This window comes from Aedes albopictus, chromosome 3 (assembly GCF_035046485.1).
Source record: "Aedes albopictus strain Foshan chromosome 3, AalbF5, whole genome shotgun sequence".
NCBI classification, from domain to species: domain Eukaryota; kingdom Metazoa; phylum Arthropoda; class Insecta; order Diptera; family Culicidae; genus Aedes; species Aedes albopictus.
In genome coordinates, this window is record NC_085138.1 from 388510547 (window position 1) to 388528928 (window position 18382).

At 41.3% G+C, this 18382-nt stretch overlaps 4 protein-coding genes across 7 annotated transcripts in view; 1 reads left to right on the forward strand and 3 right to left on the reverse strand.

Annotated features, from left to right (window-relative positions):
• LOC109399659 (E3 ubiquitin-protein ligase mind-bomb) overlaps window positions 1–3453 on the reverse strand; it is a 33581-nt gene extending 30128 nt beyond the window's left edge. Inside the window, exon 1 of the mRNA XM_019672154.3 lies at window positions 2888–3453. Within this exon, the coding sequence (XP_019527699.3) occupies window positions 2888–3037 (150 nt within the window). The 5' untranslated portion in view covers window positions 3038–3453. The remainder of the gene's footprint in view (window positions 1–2887) is intronic.
• A 1752-nt stretch (window positions 3454–5205) lies between these two features.
• LOC109399671 (small ribosomal subunit protein mS31) lies at window positions 5206–6665 on the forward strand. The gene is made up of 3 exons (XM_019672177.3): window positions 5206–5344; window positions 5412–5998; window positions 6064–6665. The coding sequence occupies exons 1-3, from the start codon at window positions 5313–5315 to the stop codon at window positions 6606–6608; spliced, it is 1164 nt and encodes a 387-aa protein (XP_019527722.3). The 5' UTR covers window positions 5206–5312; the 3' UTR covers window positions 6609–6665.
• The window catches only part of LOC109399686 (uncharacterized), a 33081-nt gene continuing 21354 nt past the window's right edge, over window positions 6656–18382 (reverse strand). Inside the window, exons 3-5 of one of the 2 annotated variants that reach the window (XM_029875402.2) lie at window positions 7670–7873; window positions 7318–7610; window positions 6656–7122 (exon numbers count right to left, since the gene is read on the reverse strand). In XM_029875402.2, coding sequence (XP_029731262.2) covers window positions 7098–7122; window positions 7318–7610; window positions 7670–7873 — 522 coding nt within the window. In that variant the 3' untranslated portion in view covers window positions 6656–7097. Of the gene's footprint in view, window positions 7123–7210; window positions 7611–7669; window positions 7874–18382 lie in introns of both variants that reach the window. The other variant, XR_009998613.1, reaches the window with a different exon arrangement.
• On the reverse strand, window positions 12219–16764 carry LOC115271089 (uncharacterized). 3 transcript variants are annotated; one of them, XM_062855938.1, is made up of 3 exons: window positions 13102–16764; window positions 12976–13044; window positions 12219–12896 (listed from the first exon to the last, which is right to left on the reverse strand). In XM_062855938.1, the coding sequence occupies exon 1, from the start codon at window positions 15841–15843 to the stop codon at window positions 14851–14853; it is 993 nt and encodes a 330-aa protein (XP_062711922.1). In that variant the 5' UTR covers window positions 15844–16764; the 3' UTR covers window positions 12219–12896; window positions 12976–13044; window positions 13102–14850. The 3 variants fall into 3 exon arrangements, with proteins under 3 accessions (XP_062711922.1, XP_062711920.1, XP_062711921.1); XM_062855936.1 differs by having other exon boundaries at window positions 12219–13044; XM_062855937.1 differs by having other exon boundaries at window positions 12976–16764.

Here is an 18382-nt window from a genome sequence, read left to right on the forward strand (position 1 = left end):
TAGAAGCGCTGACCGATCTTGTGCTCCCTCCGCGACCAGTTTCACAACCACCTCGTTCACAGATGTTGAGGTGAAGTGGACGGGAGCACGTCTTGCCAGGCAAGTATAAACATTTTTCCGCTGATAGAACTGGTCTTCGTGGTATTAAAATTTCACAGGAAATCGCTGAGACTTCCTAGGACGACACAAGCTTTCAAGATTTCACTGATTTAACGATTGTATTTAAATTCAAGTTAATCATTTAATTTTCTACTCAGAGTGTAAGGGAGTTTGATCGCTACTGGATAAAGAAATGATAGATATGATAGTATTCGCTAGGTTGCGAACAAGTGTGAACATTTATAGAAGGTGAAATAGTAAAATTAGACATGAAGCAAGCCAAGTTTGGAACCAGAAGTTGGATGCGGCACTAAAGAAGCTCGGTCTACTCCCTTCAAAGTTCGAACCTTAAAAATCAAAGAAGGAAAAAATCCTGATAGTAGTCATTTACATCGATGACCTGATGATATCGTCGGTTTCCTGCAATAGGGGCACAACTCAAAATTTGTCATTTTTGAGATTTTGATGGTAAATGATGAAAAACTATGTAAACAATCATCTCACAAAGACCCGTTCCGAAATTCGTTGAGAAACGCGAGATTTGGGCATTTTCGCCAATTTTCCGCAATAAAGGCACAACTCAAAATCAGTCAACTTTTTCAATAGTCGTTGAAAAATAGTAATCCAAAATTCATGAAACAGATAGTCCTTCAGTCCCTTCCCATGATACAACAATTAAAAGTCGTTTACCTTTGTCAAATGGTGAGAGAAATAAGTGAACTTGCAGAAGGTGCTTCAAGATTGGCAATTTTCAAACGCTCATACTGAAAATTCACATTTTTTGAGTTGTGCCCCTATTGCAGGAAACCGACGATATTTAGCAACAACGAGCTGCAGCAACAACTTGGAAAACGTTTTCGGCTGAAGTATTTGGGTCATACGAGGCACTGCCTCGGAATGCGAAAAGAAGTAACGGACGATGGGATATCGCTGGATCAGGAATTCTGATTCAGAAAATCGAGGGTGTTCTGGAGCGTTTTGACATGAGCAACTGTAAGCCGGTACAGGTTCTGATGAATGCAAGTGAGAAGTTAACGAAATAAGTGTCTGGGAAATATGAAGCGGAAATAGAGTCGATGAAGAATGTACCTACCCTATCAAAAAGTGAATGTTTGATGTATCTATCTACACTCAGGCAAATAAACCTAAGATTATCATAAGGTCTAACTTATGAAATGGCCTTTAAACAATTCATAACGGCTAGAATGATTTTCATAATGTCGGTTCATGGCGCAAAATTGACTCACAGTTTGGCTTTTATACACATTTAGCAGCTTGAAATTCTCAAGCGTCGATAGCCGCGTGGGTTGAGCACGAGCCCAGTGATCTCGACGTTCATGGATCGATTCCAGTCTGCATCATTTTACGACTTTTCTGCTCTCTTCATAAGTTTATCTTATGTAATTAGGTCATAATAAGAATGTTCAAGTTTCATAAGGTATTCTTACGGCATCCATACTTTACAGTTATGGCTAAATTTCATAAGGTATTTTGATAAATTTCGGTAGTTTACTTCGCTGAGTGTAGCCCAAAGCACTCGGCCGAATATTCTGTGTGTAGTCAACATACTCTGAGTCGGCACAATACAAATCCAGGATGCACACATTGGAAAGCGATGAAACACCTGATGTTATGGAATAAGGTCACACACGACAGTCGTGGAGCTGAAGCAAACGTTACAGCGCCAATCCTTCTGGAGGAAAATAGGAGAAACCCCTTCTGCTCTACCGACGAACATATTGTGTTTCGCTGAACATTCTTGTTTTTTTAGGTTTGTGAAACCGAATGATTAGATCCAAGGGTATGTTTTACAAGGGTATATTTTAGAAATAAAGCAATTAATACTTTGTTACGGTAATTATGTACACAGCAAATAGAGCTGATAATCAATAAACTTAGCCAATTTTGTATATGTGCTAAATCTTTTGTTGGCTTTCGAATCTAAGAGTACTTCGCTACCCGCCCTATGATAAGCAACTTTGGGTCATTGCTCACAGCGTAAACAGTGTTCGGCGAAGAACCTGAAAGTTGATCAATCATTCGGTGAATTTAATTCAGATGCAAGTTTTTGAAATTCACGCTTCGATGGTTCTCCACCGGTAGTTAATTGGCTCCACTCAAGCAATCATTTCCCGATTCTATTCGAACTGCTTATACTGCGTCGTCGTTAGAACATTCAGCTTGAAATCAATTTCTAGTAAACGTAGACATCATTATCGAAGGACCGAGCGCCAGCGATGAGCGAGTGCAGTGCAATGACGACACTAGCTAATTATTTTTTGCTGTTTGATGTCAGCTTTGCAGCGCGTGCAATCAAAGAGAAGGGGAAGAAGAAGTAAAGTCTTGAAGATTTACTGATTGCGGTGTATGACGTATGTGAGTACTAAGATGCAGACACACGAAGACGAGAAGTACCCCAGTGGGATGCGGTACAAAAATCTCTCAATAATTGAGTGGCTATATTCAAATAATTACTTCTCCTCCCATTCATCCACAATGTCACTTTTGATCCCTCCCAAATCACACCAGTAATATCCACACTGATGATTCATCAAAGGCTTCGCTGAATAGAACAGAATGCAAAACATACAGAGCGCTCGGTCTATCGGAATTTACTCCGATGGCCTCTTGCTTGCCGCCTTCCCTCCAGCCTTCGTCCATTTCAAGGTTTCTACCTCTACCTCCTCTGTTATTCGATCGCAGTTCAAACGGTACAAAAATGGCTTCCTTTCGGCTCCAGTCCAGTCAGAGACCTTCTAGAAGCTATGCCGCCGCTGCGTTCACTCACCTGTTTGCCCCATTTCCAGTCCGGTCCGCGGATGACCCGCGATCCAACGCCCTCCATCGTGAACCTGGTCGGTCGGGTCGCGACGGACACATTCGTCGGCGCTACCACTTCCATGCTGTTGCCCGTCGTCGTAGCGCTAGCGCAGGCCATTTTACCCTATTTTGTATTCCTTCGCCTCTTTCGATTCACATAAGCACAAGGGGGCACTTTTTCACCATCCGAAAAAAAAACACACACACGGGGCAGATCCCCAGCCAGCCCCTTTTTCGGCTGAATTCCACCGTCAGGTACACCGAATAATCCACTCGAAAACTCGTTAGCACGTTCTCCGCCCGGAATATAAATCAGAACCAGACGGCGAACACTATTTTTTCTTCTTCCAAGAACCCGCACTACCTGAGTCTGAGCTCTGCTACAGCAAAATTTGAGGGCCTTCACTTTTCCGCACAGTCTACTGAATGAAAATTTTCAAACGCAGGCAGACACAAAATCCGTAACCAACACTAGTGTGGAACGCGAACGATCGACGACGACGGCGGATGGAAAAGAACTGACGTACGGACGGATTTCGATTTGAATGAGCTGCAAGATTGCATGCATCTCGCTTGCTCTCACGCAACTTTGCATGACGCCATCTCTCGCGCAAGCCGCAGAGCAAAACAAAAACATCAGCTGCTGTGACAGCAACGTCAACCAGCAGCCCTTCAGGAGTGTTCTTACACTGGCGTGCAAAAAGCAGTCGGATTTTAACACCTCCGGAGCAACATTTGGAAAGGGCATACAAGCATTGGTAAGCAATCTAGACGAACATTTGAAAAGGGCATATCTGCTTTGCGTGAACAAACATGTTTTTGTCTCTGTAGGGTCTATCTGCATCCACCCACGCATATCAACACCCTTATCAGAAAGAGTGTTCTTCAAGCTATCTCTTAAGGGTGTCGATGTGCGTGAGTGGATGCAGATGGGTCCTGCAGAGACAGAAACATGTTTCTTTACAAAAAGCAGATAGGCCCTTTTCAAATGTTCGTCTAGCAATGACTTCACACGTCGCTCCTGAGCCCCATCAGCTTATCCAAGATCAGTGTTTTTCCAAGAGTTTTTCGGAAACTGCTGAGTGAAATTTTTGAATAGTGTTCTTCTTCCTGGCATAACGTCTCCACTGGGATAAATCCAAGGATAAATCCTGCTTCAGTATTCTATAAGCACGGGAAGATTCATTTATTACGTCCATCGATTTTCGGGATTTCTAGAAAAATAATGCACTGAACGAAAATTACTTGAGCGATTCCGTTTGAAGTGCATACCTCGCATAAATCAGCTCCATATGGTAAAATTGAAAACATAAATCTATTGAAATCAAACGAAACTCAGTATGCACTAATTTAGTGGCGTTGTGTATTTAAATTAACCCTCAGAATAGTAATTTCAACTGAAAGCCGTCTAGACTGAGAGCTCTCAGTGGGTTGTGCTACTTTTCCCCGAATGTCGGTTCTCCGAATGTCGTTTCCCCGAACGCCGATTCCCCGAATGCCGTTTCCCCGAATGGTACTTTTCCCCGAATGACCCATTTCCCCGAATCACACCCTTCTTTATTTTATAGGCGGTTCTTTCAAGTTTTATTGCTCCTCAGACCTGATGAAACCCTGCTGAATGAAGAATGGTAATATGACTCCTTCTTTCCATTGCTGCTCGTTCTTTTTAGAACCAAATTGATTTCAACGACCTGTCTAACTATGGTAGGATATCTTTTTGAATAACATAGTTCCTAGGACACGGACATTTTGTGGCACGTGATCATTTTGAACAAGAATGTAATATATAGTCTTTTCGGGGAAACGGGTCATTCGGGGAAGTGACTTTCGGGGAAACGGGCCATTCGGGGAACCGGCGTTCGGGGAAACGACATTCGGGGAACCGGCATTCGGGGAAAAGTAGCACAATCCTCTCAGTGTGCATCTTGAACAGAGGTTTCCCTCTCTTTCGTTAATATCTCAGCTGTTTATTTGTTTTATGATTGTCTCCTTGCATTGAACGATGGTCAAAACAATCGTCTTCTGATTTGTATTGCAAAAGTAGTTGAAAAAAGTACCATTACATTACAATAATTGAAAGAGAAAGTGAACAAATAGAGCCTCTCAAATTCAGATAGGACCTATTGAAATGTTTGGCCTGAACTATTATAAATAGGCCAAAAAATCTAGATGTGTCGTTCCCCTCAAGTGAGTCTCATTTACCGCGTGGTTTTAGACTCACCCCTTCAGTAAAGAACGTATCCGAATCTGACAGACGTGGTTTTACCACTGAGATCGAGAGCTGATGCATGCTAGTGATTTGGTAAACAAAACCACGAGATTGGTGCGCGAGTTTTCACCGGTCGGAAATTTTTACTGAAATTTCTTGAAAAATAAGGTAAAATATCGACAAAATGCTACAAATAGCTCGCTCAGGCTTCCATCGGTAAGTGGTGTTTGATTGTTTGCAGCTGCATTTGAAGGTTTCATCTCAACTCGACGATTTATTTCAGATTACATAAGAACACCAATGTTCGGCTGATTGTCAACAGTGGATTTTCGTCCGATTCCGGTCAGAAAGGCGACGGTGATGGAGACCAGAAAAAAGAATCGCCTCAAACGGCAAGTGTACCTCCGAAGGAGGATGTGAAATCGAGTGCTGCGTTGAATCGATTGAATGAGCTGCTTTCTATGATGACGACTGAAAGCGAAGTGCAGCTGGTGAAGAAGGTTCAGCTGGCCAAACCTGCCGGACAAAAGCGCGATAAAAGGAAAGATAAAAAGGCAGATGACCGTAAGCAAGACTCGGATTCTGATTCCGATTCGGATGATGAGAAGCCAAGGGATTTGGCCAAAGCAACCCGAAAAGTGGCGGAATCGCTTGGCGGTGATGCCAAGAAAACCGAAGCTGAATTGCTGAAAAAGCTGCTGAGAGGACAGCCTGCTGGCGCAGAGGGTGCAGCGGCGGGAGCCAGCCTGAGCGACATTATCACTGGGATGCAAGTGGACAAGGAAGGAGCGAAAAAGGGCAAAGGGGTACAGCTAACTAGAAGCAACGTTGTGCGAAAGGCCATCGAGAAGAAAGGAGCAAAGGGACAGGGTAAGAAATTTTGGCTAAATTGTCGAAGGTCTCAAAGATAATTGTAATTGTATTTTTTTTTTCAGAATATCTGAAATCGGCACAATCTCGCGAAAGAAGAAGGCCACTGGAGGCAATCCATCCCACTGGAGCAAGTGTGAAATTGTTCGAGGGAGAATCGTTGAACATTTTTACAGATCCTGCGGCACTTAAAGACAGTCCTGACATACTGCAAACCTGGAAAAAGCTACAGGATCGTGAGCTACGGTTGGCAGTCACTCATCCTCCGGCAAATTACTTCCAAAAGATGGCACTGTGGACGGAACAGGGTAAATTGTGGAAGTTCCCCATTGACAACGAACAGGGACTGCTCGAAGAAGCAAAGGTATCCTTCACAGAGCACATCTTCCTGGACGAACATCTGGAGCCATGGTGTCCGAAGCGCGGGCCCATTCGGCACTTTATGGAGCTTGTGTGCGTTGGGCTGTCGAAGAATTATTTCATTACCGCTCAGGAGAAGAAAGAGCACATCCTTTGGTTCAGGGATTATTTCGAGGACAAGAAGGATCTGCTGAAGCAGGTTATTGTACAGCAATCCGAAAAAACTGGCGAGAAAAAACTTACCGAGTAGGGCGTTGTAGCATTTCTAAAGAAAACATTCAATAAATTATGTAGAGTTCAATATCAATTAATTGGTGATACTTATTAGCATTTCAACTGTGTTCTTTTTGTCAGAAATTGCACTAGGTTGATTTCTTTACGATATTTGCTCTTTTCACTCTACTGATTTCCGATCGTTCTTCTTCTGAGTAATAATAATTTGAAGAACTGTTAACCATAGTCGAACTAATTATCAAAGTGCATCCTGTGACTCAATGAACCTCGAATTTCCTTTGAAAATAAAGTTGTTTCGAATATGGGCCCATAACCTAATGGAAAATTCGGATAATTCTAATCAAAACAATGATCTGATACTTACACAAAGTATGTGATAAGTGCTTATAATACACAATTCTTTATCAATCAACGTGCCATTATTATGTCAGATTAAAAACGGCAGTCGAGATACTGAGGAGAAATTTTACATTTAATCACATTAAGGTAATCGATGCTGCATAATTCACTCCAACGTAAAATGCTCGCTTCTGAAAAGAGAAAAGAAGGTTAAGCTCTTTGATTTACAAAAAGAAAGTAATTCAGGAAAATATTCGCGAATACATAGAAACATCTTACCAAGTAGAAAACGAAGGACACATGAACAACATCGACTGGCAATGAACAAACAATTGACGAACACCTACGAAACAAGTACGAACGGGCAATGATAGTTAATCTAATACTTGGGCGTATTGCGAAGACACTTCATCTTGGCCAGCAAATCGATTGCACTTCTTGGTATTTTGCAACATCCCCGCAAATTGATCGTCCTCAGCCTTTTGCAGTGGGCAAGTATCGAGTAGATACTCTCCGTGGTCAGTTGGGGCAGCCGTACGAGTTTCATGGAGTTCAGACGTAGCAAGTGCTTGGTCAGTGCGTCAATGGAAGGATCGCAGATGCGAAAACAGTCGCTCAGATCCACCACTTCCAGCGAGGGGCAGTTCATGGCCATGGCAATTATACCTTCGTCTGAAATCTGTTGACGTAAAAATTTACACTGTGAAACATGAATAACTTAGTCCAAGTTGAACTTACATTGACGCAATGGGACAGATTGACTTCGCGAAGCTCAATTAGCTTGAAGCAACGTGTTAGACTGAGGTCAGTAACTTTGAAACAGCCAGATATCTGTAGCTCTTGAAGTCCTCGAAGCATGTCGATCGAGAAAGTTTGCTGCTCGTCCCATATTTCGATGGCAGCACGCTGAAGGTCCACTCCGGTCAGCCCAGCATCTGTAATCTAATGTTAAGGCGAATATACAAGGCATAGACAAAATAGGATAGGACGGGGCAAGATGAGCAATTTTCTGTTTACTACCTAATGAAGTTGTTCTTTCTGCCCTGCGGTATGTTCGAGTTGTCCATGAAACATATTTTCTGTTAAAACAAATAAATCATCTTTAATGGACACATTCTGTTTACCGTGACGTTACAACGTTTTGACGCATTCGTAGTCAGATCATGAAAACGAGCGTAAACCTTAAAATATTTTTTCATATTCGGATTCCTTGTAAAATTTCTGATATATTTGACCTATTGAACATTTAGTTTCTATTAGAAAAACGTGTTCAAAATGCGTATTTGTAGCGTGACGTTACAACGCGCTAGAATCCGACCCTCTCTAACGCGCTACCAACATCTTAAAAAATCTGCTCGGATTTTTATGATATTATGTTTTTTTTTCCACCATTGAAATTCATTGATTTGTTCTTCAATTCGATGGAATAAAACATTTAAATTTCCGATTTGTTTTTGGATAATCGACATTTACATTTCGTGACGTTACAACGCCCGTTCAGTTTAAAACAGGGTTCTGCTCGCGTTGTAACGACGAAAATGCGCATCATTTTAAAATCAGAATAATCAGCCAAAATTGCCTGAATTTGTAAATATACTATTGCATTATTTTCACTGCTCCAAGAGCAACTTTATTCTATTGAAAATCCGTTTTGTGATAAATGGCTCGGAGCGCCAAGTTAGTGCTATCAGCAGTATGAAAACTCCTTCATGAAGGTTAATGGTACCCATCTTCAGCCTAGTACCACCCATTCATCTAATTTTGTCCCAAAGACTAAACCGTTGATATTCATTACTTCGCCCCGCCAGATATTTAGATTTTGCAGCAAAAACTAATCATGCCGTCGAATTAAATATTTTTTCAATAATTTATGCAATGTCATTGATTCAATAAAAAACGCTTTAAGATGTGCGAGTAGTTATTGTACCACTTAGGGACATTAATTTCTGTGATTTCAGAGACAAACAGACCTAATTCTGACATAAAAAACATCCTATATATGTCAGAGTCATAATTGGCTTCTTTAGCGGTGTTGAGATAATTCCATATTCAGAATCTGCATGCAAAACTGAGCCGAAATCAAAATTTTCATGAATTTTGGTGCCCGGGAACCTATATAAAAATCAGTTTGAAGTTTGTATGGGAGCGATTTGTCGAATCACCCCTCGTCGCATTTTGTACTGGGCGGAGCTGTCAAGCAGTTATTGGCCAGCTGTCAAAAGGTGATTTCGAAAAATCTAAAAGTTCTAAAAAATCTAAAGTTCTAAAAATCTGAAAAAAATCATGGTGGTTCAGAAAAAGGTGCTCTTTCGTATAAAATCAAAAAATCAATAAATTTTTCTTAAATTAAAAACCCAATTACTTGGATAGTTAGTGTCTTTGGCAAAGTTGTTTGATAAGTCAAAAACTTACAGCTGATTTACTATTGGATGTGGGATTCTGACACACTGGGCGACGATAATTAAAAGTTTACAATAGTTTACAAACGATTAGAATTTCTCAAAAAGTTTTCAACATATTAGCATTAGCATTAGCATTAGCATTAAGCGAGTCGCACAAATTCGTAGGTGGTACAGTCCTAGACCGCTGTTTTGAGGGTTGCCTCCTTCCCGTCCGAACCAAAGCACAAAGATTTGGGACTAATCTCTGACTCTTAGACAAGACTGACGCAATCCTCCAATGGTCGAGCACTGTCCTGGCCACGTCCTTGCGACTGCTGAGGAATGGGAAAGGATGGTTAGTTTTGGACACCTATGAAAAATGTAGACAACTCTACGATCTCTCAGGCCTAGGTGTCACGGGAATTAGGGTGTTGTTAGTGGAAGGGTAAACTCGAAAGGATACGCTTGGTTAACGTTCAGGCACACCATTTTTAGACTGCTTCGAATCAGTTGTATGCCCAATTCATCCTGGTTTTCTCGTCATATTGTTGGCATTTGGTTGAATTACTAGATTCTTTGGTTGATAATCTGAAATATAAAATAATATTAACAACGTACGTCAAATAAGCTACATATTAGTGATACGCTCGCCACAGTTACATATTTTTAAATTATTATTTATATCGTACGATACATTTACCTGAATCCTGCTGAAATAAAATGTTAATTAGCAGTACATTGAAACACAAATACTACAAAACACAAGGAAAAGAGCATCAAACTTTGATCTTGGAATATTTAAAAATGCGATAAAAATCAAGATCAAAATTTGATTTGGTAGATCTTACACCGCAACGCACCATTCTAAGGTGATCTACCCACGTTACGGGGTAAAAAGTTTTCAACATATTTTGACTAATTGAGAAACTATTTTTGGCAAAATTTTTGGATAATTTATTAAAAGTTACAACATGTTGAATATTTTTTGAATAAATATAAAGTGCATGATTTTTCAAAATTTCAACTACCACTAGTCAGTTAGAAACTTGAACCAAACGGCTTTTAAACTGAAAATTCTTGGCAAGATAAACAACTTTTCCAAAGACATCACCATTCTAAAAGTCTAAAGATTCTAATTAGAGTTCTGAGATATATGAGTTTCAATTTCGTAGGTGTTACGTCTGTTTGTCGATGATTCTTGTTATATCAAAAATAGATGTAACATTGACGTAATATCCATTCCATATATTTCAAGATCCTAACTATTTAGACAGTTGGTGTCCTCGACAAAATTGTTTGGCTGGTCAAGAACTTTCAATTAATGGGCCGTACGATTTCAAATCCTTCCACTAGGAGGCGCTAGAGGGAATACACATGTTTAGTTTTACTTATCTCAGGATCGTGATTAATTGGAAAGATGGTTGCTTCATTAGAGTTGTTTGGTAGATCTAGGACTTTCAGTTTAATAGCCGTATGGTATTAATTTCTGCCACACAGTGACAATGTTGCTATTTTTCACCGATTACTTGCTCATCAAAGCTCATCGTTTGTATTTTAATCACGCCCGATTATTCCGTGCTCTGATCAACGATGAGCAGGAGCAAAGATATGGAAAGAAAAACATAATAAAAAGCGCAAACGACTGTGTGAGCATCTGCTTATGTCGCAGTGAGCTCGTTTATTCGACTCGGCCATATCGAATGGATTGGATAGACACGGTTCGGCCCGAACGCTTGCGGTGCACACAGATACAGCATTCGAATATACCGACACAAACGTGCACGCATACCAAGTCAACTATGTCTCGTGATGAACATATTCTGTGATGAAAAGCACGGCTTGACTGCAAGGCGTCCGCTCAGCGGCGAGATATAATTACCAACATCGCTGATCGGTGTCGAACCCAATCGTGTGCTATTCGTACTGGCGGTTGCACAGATGCTGCAGTGGAAAGAGACTTTTCGCTCGCTGTTGACAACGACTCAAGGCTAATCGCCTATGTTTTCACAAAATAGTAAGGTTGCACAGTGATGGTAGTTGCAAATTTTCAAAAGCATGCCAATTTTATTAATTACCCAAAAAACATTCAACAAGCCGTAACTTTTTATGAAATATATCAAAAATTCTCAAATTTTGACTGATAGTTCCTCATTTTGTTATCTGTAATTTCTACAAATTTGGACTTGATTGTTTAGCTCTACACAAATATGGAGCGCTTTAAGCAGAATCATATTTTTGACTGTTGTTCTATGAACTCTTATATCTTAGGAACAAGTGAATTAAATCAAATTAAATTTTGAAAGTTAAGAATTATATTTTGATCTTTGATTACTATTTGATTTGAATACAATGTGTCCAAAGTGAAAAAAGTTGCAGCTTGTAGAATACTTTTCAAGAAATTCTAATCCCTTTACTGCTTTTGCAAAATGGAAACTAACGTCTTCTAGTGGCAATATCTCGCATCTATTAGTAAATGAACTGCAAGTCCTTTACTTACCAAACAACTTTGCCGAAGAAATCGTATTTCTATGTATTAGGGATCCTGAGATGTATGACATTTAAAAATTGTAAGTTCTCTAGCGCCGCCTGTTGGTGGAACTTAAAATCCAACTATCCATCAACTGTAAGTCTTTGACCAACTTAATAACTTTGTAATTTCTTCAGTGTATCGTCTGTTGGCTACTGTGAAACATGCTCGCTCTTGGATAGGGATTTTATCACAGGGTCGTTGAAGCAGCATAGTCCTTTTCACATTTCAATCCTCGGAAGGAACTCGTTCACAGAGAGAACACTGAGGACAAGTAACACGTGCCCAGCGGGGATGCACGTGTAAAGACGGATACACACTAAAGCCTTACAATAGGGATGCTCAAAAACCTCAAAAAAAGCTAATTTTCGATCACCAGTGGAGGACGAGGCATGGATGTTCCCTTTTGGAACACGGAAAACGAACAAAGAGGAAAGTGGTGCAAACTTATTAATCAAGGGCTGCGGTTTTATAAAAGAATCGCTACCACAAATATCAACTTAACAAACTATTTATTAGTCCTGGCTCCTATTTCTCACACTGACGTCACATAGGGTACTTGCGCTTGTTTTCGGTGGGATCCGGATCCATGGTGGTAGCGGTGTATCGGTGTAAGCCTGGAGAGTTGGTTGGTGATGGCATCGGGCACTTCCGGGTGTTCGTAGGTAGCCGAAAGTAGGCTTTCCAAGATGGCCGTTGTATGAAGATCCAATTCTTCCCGGGTTGCCGAACAATGGAGATGGAACGTCGCAAATTGTTCGGAAGATGGCGGCTTGACGGTCGCTTCGCAGCTGTTGGGCAGTGGTGATGGCCAGAATATCGGATGGCTTACCACAGGCCAATTTGCGGTTTCCGGTCTTCGACCGGGCAATGGATGAAAGTGGCCGTTATGACGGATGGGCCAACGGGTTTCTGTCCAACTTTGGCGTAACGGAAGGAAGGTGCGCTTGCACGAAGCAGGAGGGGGGGGGGGGGTGTTGTCACCTCGGCCGTCCTGCGGTTTTCGGAACTTGTTCCGAAGAAAGAAAAGAAAGAAGAGAAAGGCCCGCTTGCGGACCTATTCACAGTGATTAGCACCCTAATGCGACGCCATCTTCTACCACTTGCACAATTACAATTCATTTTGCACAATTTACCTTTCTCTTTTTAAGCTTTTTCATACATTTCACAAAACATTTTCGGTCGGGCACATTTTCAGCAAAGGACTATAAAAGATCTTTTCATATAATAAAGGCTAATACAATTTCACAATTAACACCAACCGTATTGTAAATTTTCCATCGATTATCGGACTTTTTCGTACTTTTGCCCGTACTACTAGTTTTTAAGGACAACTAGTTTTATCTTCTATAAAAAGCAACACATTAATTAATAAGTTTTAACACATAGGAATATAACAATTTTACTTTTTAACGCTTGAACTACACACGACGCGCACTTCTAAATCTTCCACTGGTTGGAACAGAAAAGAAGCTTTCTTGGCAATGGCTGAGTATTTATAAGCTAAATTGTAAGGACGGAGTACAAATAACATTCCAAACAAACATGATATTTGCATACATAGGGAAAGCCTCACCTTTTAATGTAAACCCGTGCAATTACATTAGCACCATCTATGTATCAAATCATGATACATTGGGCAAGCGTTTGTCATGACACATTGATCAAACTGCTGCAAAGTAGTATCACTCTTCAGAGAAATGAGTGGAAAAAGAGCGTGAGTGCCTCACATGTCAAACGAATTGCGTGATTGATCCCTCACTCTATGCTGTCATTTTGGAATTCTAGGGTGGGACAAATAATTGGGATTTGCGGTGGAGTCAGCAAATATGCCTTTTGGAACCGAACGGTTACAACTGATATCACAGAGATTTTCGGTTTGAATGATATTTTATTACGATTAAAATATTTTACAATATCACAGTACAATTACATCGTAGATTTTGGCCAAACACCATCTCCCCCGTCCTTAAAAAGTCTACGTTGTTTATGAACGGGCAATGGTACGCAATTTATAAACGATATCTTGAAAAAGAGCTCATACACAACGAGAACGAAACTGTTTTGAATATAGAACTACGTTTGTCCAATTCAGAAGCCGTCCAAGCCAGAAAGATTTGGTCTTTTCCACAGAACTTTTTTTCGTGACGTTACAACGCAAACTTCAACCAGGTGAAACTCAGGCTTCCGTAAACCGATTTTCTTTCTTTTAGTCTCATTTGAAAGATCTTTTCGAGTACAAAGAGCATACGAAATTTCATATTTGTAACATTTTCCATATTTGAATAAAATTTAAAAATGTTGATTTTTTGTGACGTTACAACGCAATAAAAACCCATACTATGATCAGCCATATTTCAGAGTTGTAAAGTCTTCCGATTGAAAATCTTTTTATGTTAAAAAATCTATATACATTTATCTACAAATGATGGAAGACTTTTGAAAAACCAGTGTGTTGGTGTTTAAAATACGACAGTTTGGATGAAAAGTGTGCCTAAATGACTTAAAATCGCGATTTTAATGTTAATCTTAATCGTCGTTCAACTTATATTTATTGTCATACTAATATCATGTCGAATACATTTTTGGATGGCAAAAGTAATGTAGAATGTGATAAAAATTTCAAATTTTTACAACCTGGAGTTTGGGGTGGCCGAGACACATTGCAGTGTATTGAAACTCCAGGTGTAAACGGAAAACATATTAAAACGTAACTTTATTGGACATTGAACATTACATTGTAAAACGCGACACGTATGTACAAGATGACGACTACAATACTTCTAATTATAATGTCTGCTTTTGTGCATCAACCGATCGCATATTGAAATGCTATCGGCGAGCAAGCAGAGCGGCGAGAGTTGAGAGATGTCCAGTGGTTCTCAACATCTCCCCCGCTGAATCGTTGACGGTGTTTCCATAGCAGCGGTCTTCGGACGTGGGAAGATCGATGATGGTGGACAGTGTAGATAGCGTGGTCGATGATCTTGTTGACGAGAGTTGCTGTTCGATCATCGGAGCTTGATCCTGGTTCTACCATGGTTGATCATCCATTTAAAGATATCGCTGTATACCGATGCACGTCCACTTGTTGAATCCATCCGATGTCCATTCCGATCAAGAAAATGTTGGCCAAATTTCAGATCTGACTGATGAAACAAATTAACGATGGACTCAACAACGCTTTTGGTGCTGACTGCTTGATGTTGATTGAATTTAATTAGCACCTCCCGAAGTGATCTGATCTCGCATGAATTGAACACCTCTGCTGCCTGCGTGCTCTGCAAAGCGTATTCAAATCCAATTTCATTGCTACCCCCGGGTGTAGGTACGGCAACGGCAAGAGAAAATATCGGTCCTCTTTTGTGCTGCTGCTGTTGATCACACTGAGTCGTCGGCCGCGTCGTCGGCGTGGGAACACACAGCTGGTCCATTGAAGACTGTTGCTGATGCTGTTCGTTTATTGCCGCCGTAGTATCGACGACATTTGGATGCGGTTGGGAATTGTGTGGTTGTTGCCGGGTACTCCAATACAGCGAGATTAGATGGAATTGCTGATTTATTGATTCCATAGTATGTTGATACTGAAGCTGCAGCAGTTGTTGCATACTTTCGAAGAACCTTTCACCGGCTTCTCGCATCTGCTGGAGGGACTGTTCCGACTGCTTCTGACCGGGTGGAAACTGGACGGTCGAAAGTGGCAGTGGTGTTTGTTGTACCACTGTTGGCTGCGCATGACACAATGGCGGACTGCTGAATGGCCCATTGAATCCAGCTGGCGGTTGATGCGAGTGACTGTACTGATTTTGATAGATGTTATGGTGCTGTAGAGGATGAATTTCCACGGGTTGATGTGATGACGATGATGAGAATGATGGAGTGTTCTGGTTCTGGTGTATTGATGGCAGAACCGGCGAGTGTAGCCACTGACCCACTTGATGCTGATGCAGGTTCTGTCCAGCCGATGACACTGAAGGCTGGCGCTGGGCTTGATCACTCCCCATCTTCTCTCCGCGGAAAAATGATCGCGTCGCGGCTCCTCACTGCACGCACGGGTTTCTCGTCGCCACTTTTACAACCTGGAGTTTGGGGTGGCCGAGACACATTGCAGTGTATTGAAACTCCAGGTGTAAACGGAAAACATATTAAAACGTAACTTTATTGGACATTGAACATTACATTGTAAAACGCGACACGTATGTACAAGATGACGACTACAATACTTCTAATTATAATGTCTGCTTTTGTGCATCAACCGATCGCATATTGAAATGCTATCGGCGAGCAAGCAGAGCGGCGAGAGTTGAGAGATGTCCAGTGGTTCTCAACACAAATATACCATAACTCAACTTTGAAAAATTGGTATTGATGATACGGGGCCCGTAGAATGTGTCAATGTCATTTTTGTACTTTGAAAAATTGCATTCTCTTTCAATAAACTCCACGTGATCCTCAAGTTGCTCATCTTACCCCACCCTACTCTAATCAGGACAGACACAATTTTCACTTTTGAAAACATGTTTAACTAACTGTAACATTTTGTGAAGTGCATCTTCACAAACTAACAAATTTGTTTATATTGTCTATCAATAATGGCCCATATTTGGACAAGTTAGGTTATTCTACATGAAGTTAAAGCAATTAATGAAGTAAAATGCAATAAAATCGGATATCAATTTTTGAACTGTTATATCACCGGATTCATTGGTTGTTTAATACATGAATCGCTCAATTTATTTATCGGTTGCTTTGTAACTGCCGCTTAGAACATATTTATGAGTTGTGTAAAGCGTTCTACAAAGCTTTATATGAGCCGTAGATGATGATGATGATTGTGTAGGTATAGTGTACCCACCATCAGCGCAAAGATTATCTATGACTGTAGAGTCATACCGATACGGAATGACCTAGCTGATGGTTTGTTGTAGCAGGGTAAGCTGAATTCACTTGAGACCTTCATTATCTCGTCACAAAATCTAGTCATCCCACGAGTATTTGCGCGGAAACCAGATCATTTGGCTTTTTAGGCTTCCACCTCACAGCCAGCCCCCCCCCCCACCCCATTCATCAAAATTCCCAATGAATATGTAATGATCAAATATAAAACGGATTAGCAAGGAATGAACTCACCAGATAATCCTATTTAACTGGTTTTTGTGTCAGTATCCAATAGGTTTAGAATGCCCTCCAAACTATATTGAATGTTCACTCGTTCACACCACTCGCTGAGTCTCCGGTCGTCCAACGTGAATACACGACCCGACGAACCGAAAAATGTCACTCGGATGCAGCAGCAGCAGGATTCCTGTATCCGCTTCCCTGATAATGTACGCGGAACTGCTTATTATAGGGTATTGGTTCCCTTATTAAGCATGTGGTTACCATTTGCATCCTACGGAAAACAAAAGATTTAAGCACTGTTTGTTGTATTTCTAGCAGTGGTATGCTGTCGGAAAGGCGTCCAGAAACCTCGGCTTCCTGTTCCGTGTCGGGAAAGAATTCACCGACATCTATTGCCTGAAGCAGCAGTATTGCTCTCTGGTGCGCTCAACTTTAGAGTATTGTTCGCCGGTATGAAATCCTTACTACTGTAACAGAGTGGATAGAATAGAAGCTGTAGGTACAACGAAGGTTCATCTGTTTCGCCCTCCGAAGCTTTCCATGGAGAGACTCGTTTCGTCTACCCAGTTACGAGAGTCGTTGTCAACTCATCCATTTGGAAAGTTTAGCGATTCGTCGGAATGTGGCCCGAGTTCTGTTCATCTCAGATGTGTCAACATCAAGGATCGATTGCCCGGTTTTTTGCTGACCAATATCACACTGCATGTGCAAAGTAGAGCTCTACGAAACCACCACTTACGGGTCCTTTGGTGGTCTTCTTAGACTTTTTAATAAAGTTGCTGATGGTTTCGACTTTCACCTTTCAGGGGCAGTACTTATAAGTAAACGAATACGTATACGAATGGCCATGTTCTTAGAGGCGGCGAAATCGATGAGGCGTAGGCCATTTTCGTTCGTCAGCTGGTAGGCGCTGAACTTTCCAATCGTCGGTCTGAATTCCTCCTGCTGGCCTACCTGAGCGTTTAGAACCCCTATGATGATCTTGTTGACGTCGTGGTTTGGATATCCATCGTACTCGCGTTCGAGCTGCGCGTAAAATGCGTCTTTGTCATCATCAGTGCTTCCGGAGTGAGGGCTGTGCACGTTTATTATGCTGATGTTGAAGAATCGGCCACCAACAGATCACGCGCCTCTGCATAGCTCTGCATGTCGCCCATTATAAAAGTTGTTCCCAGCTCACGTGTGTTGCCGCAACTCTGGTAGATGGTATGATTACCTCTAAACGTTCGCACCTTAGATCCTGTCCAACACACCTCCTGCAGCGCTACGATTTCAAACCCGCGGTCCTTCAGTATATCGGCGAGTATGCGGGTGCTCCCGATGAAGTTGAGAGATCTACAGTTCCACGTACCGAGCTTCCAATCGCAAGTCCCTTTTCATCGCTGTGGTCGTCGCCATTGGCATCGGTTCGCATTCTTCTCT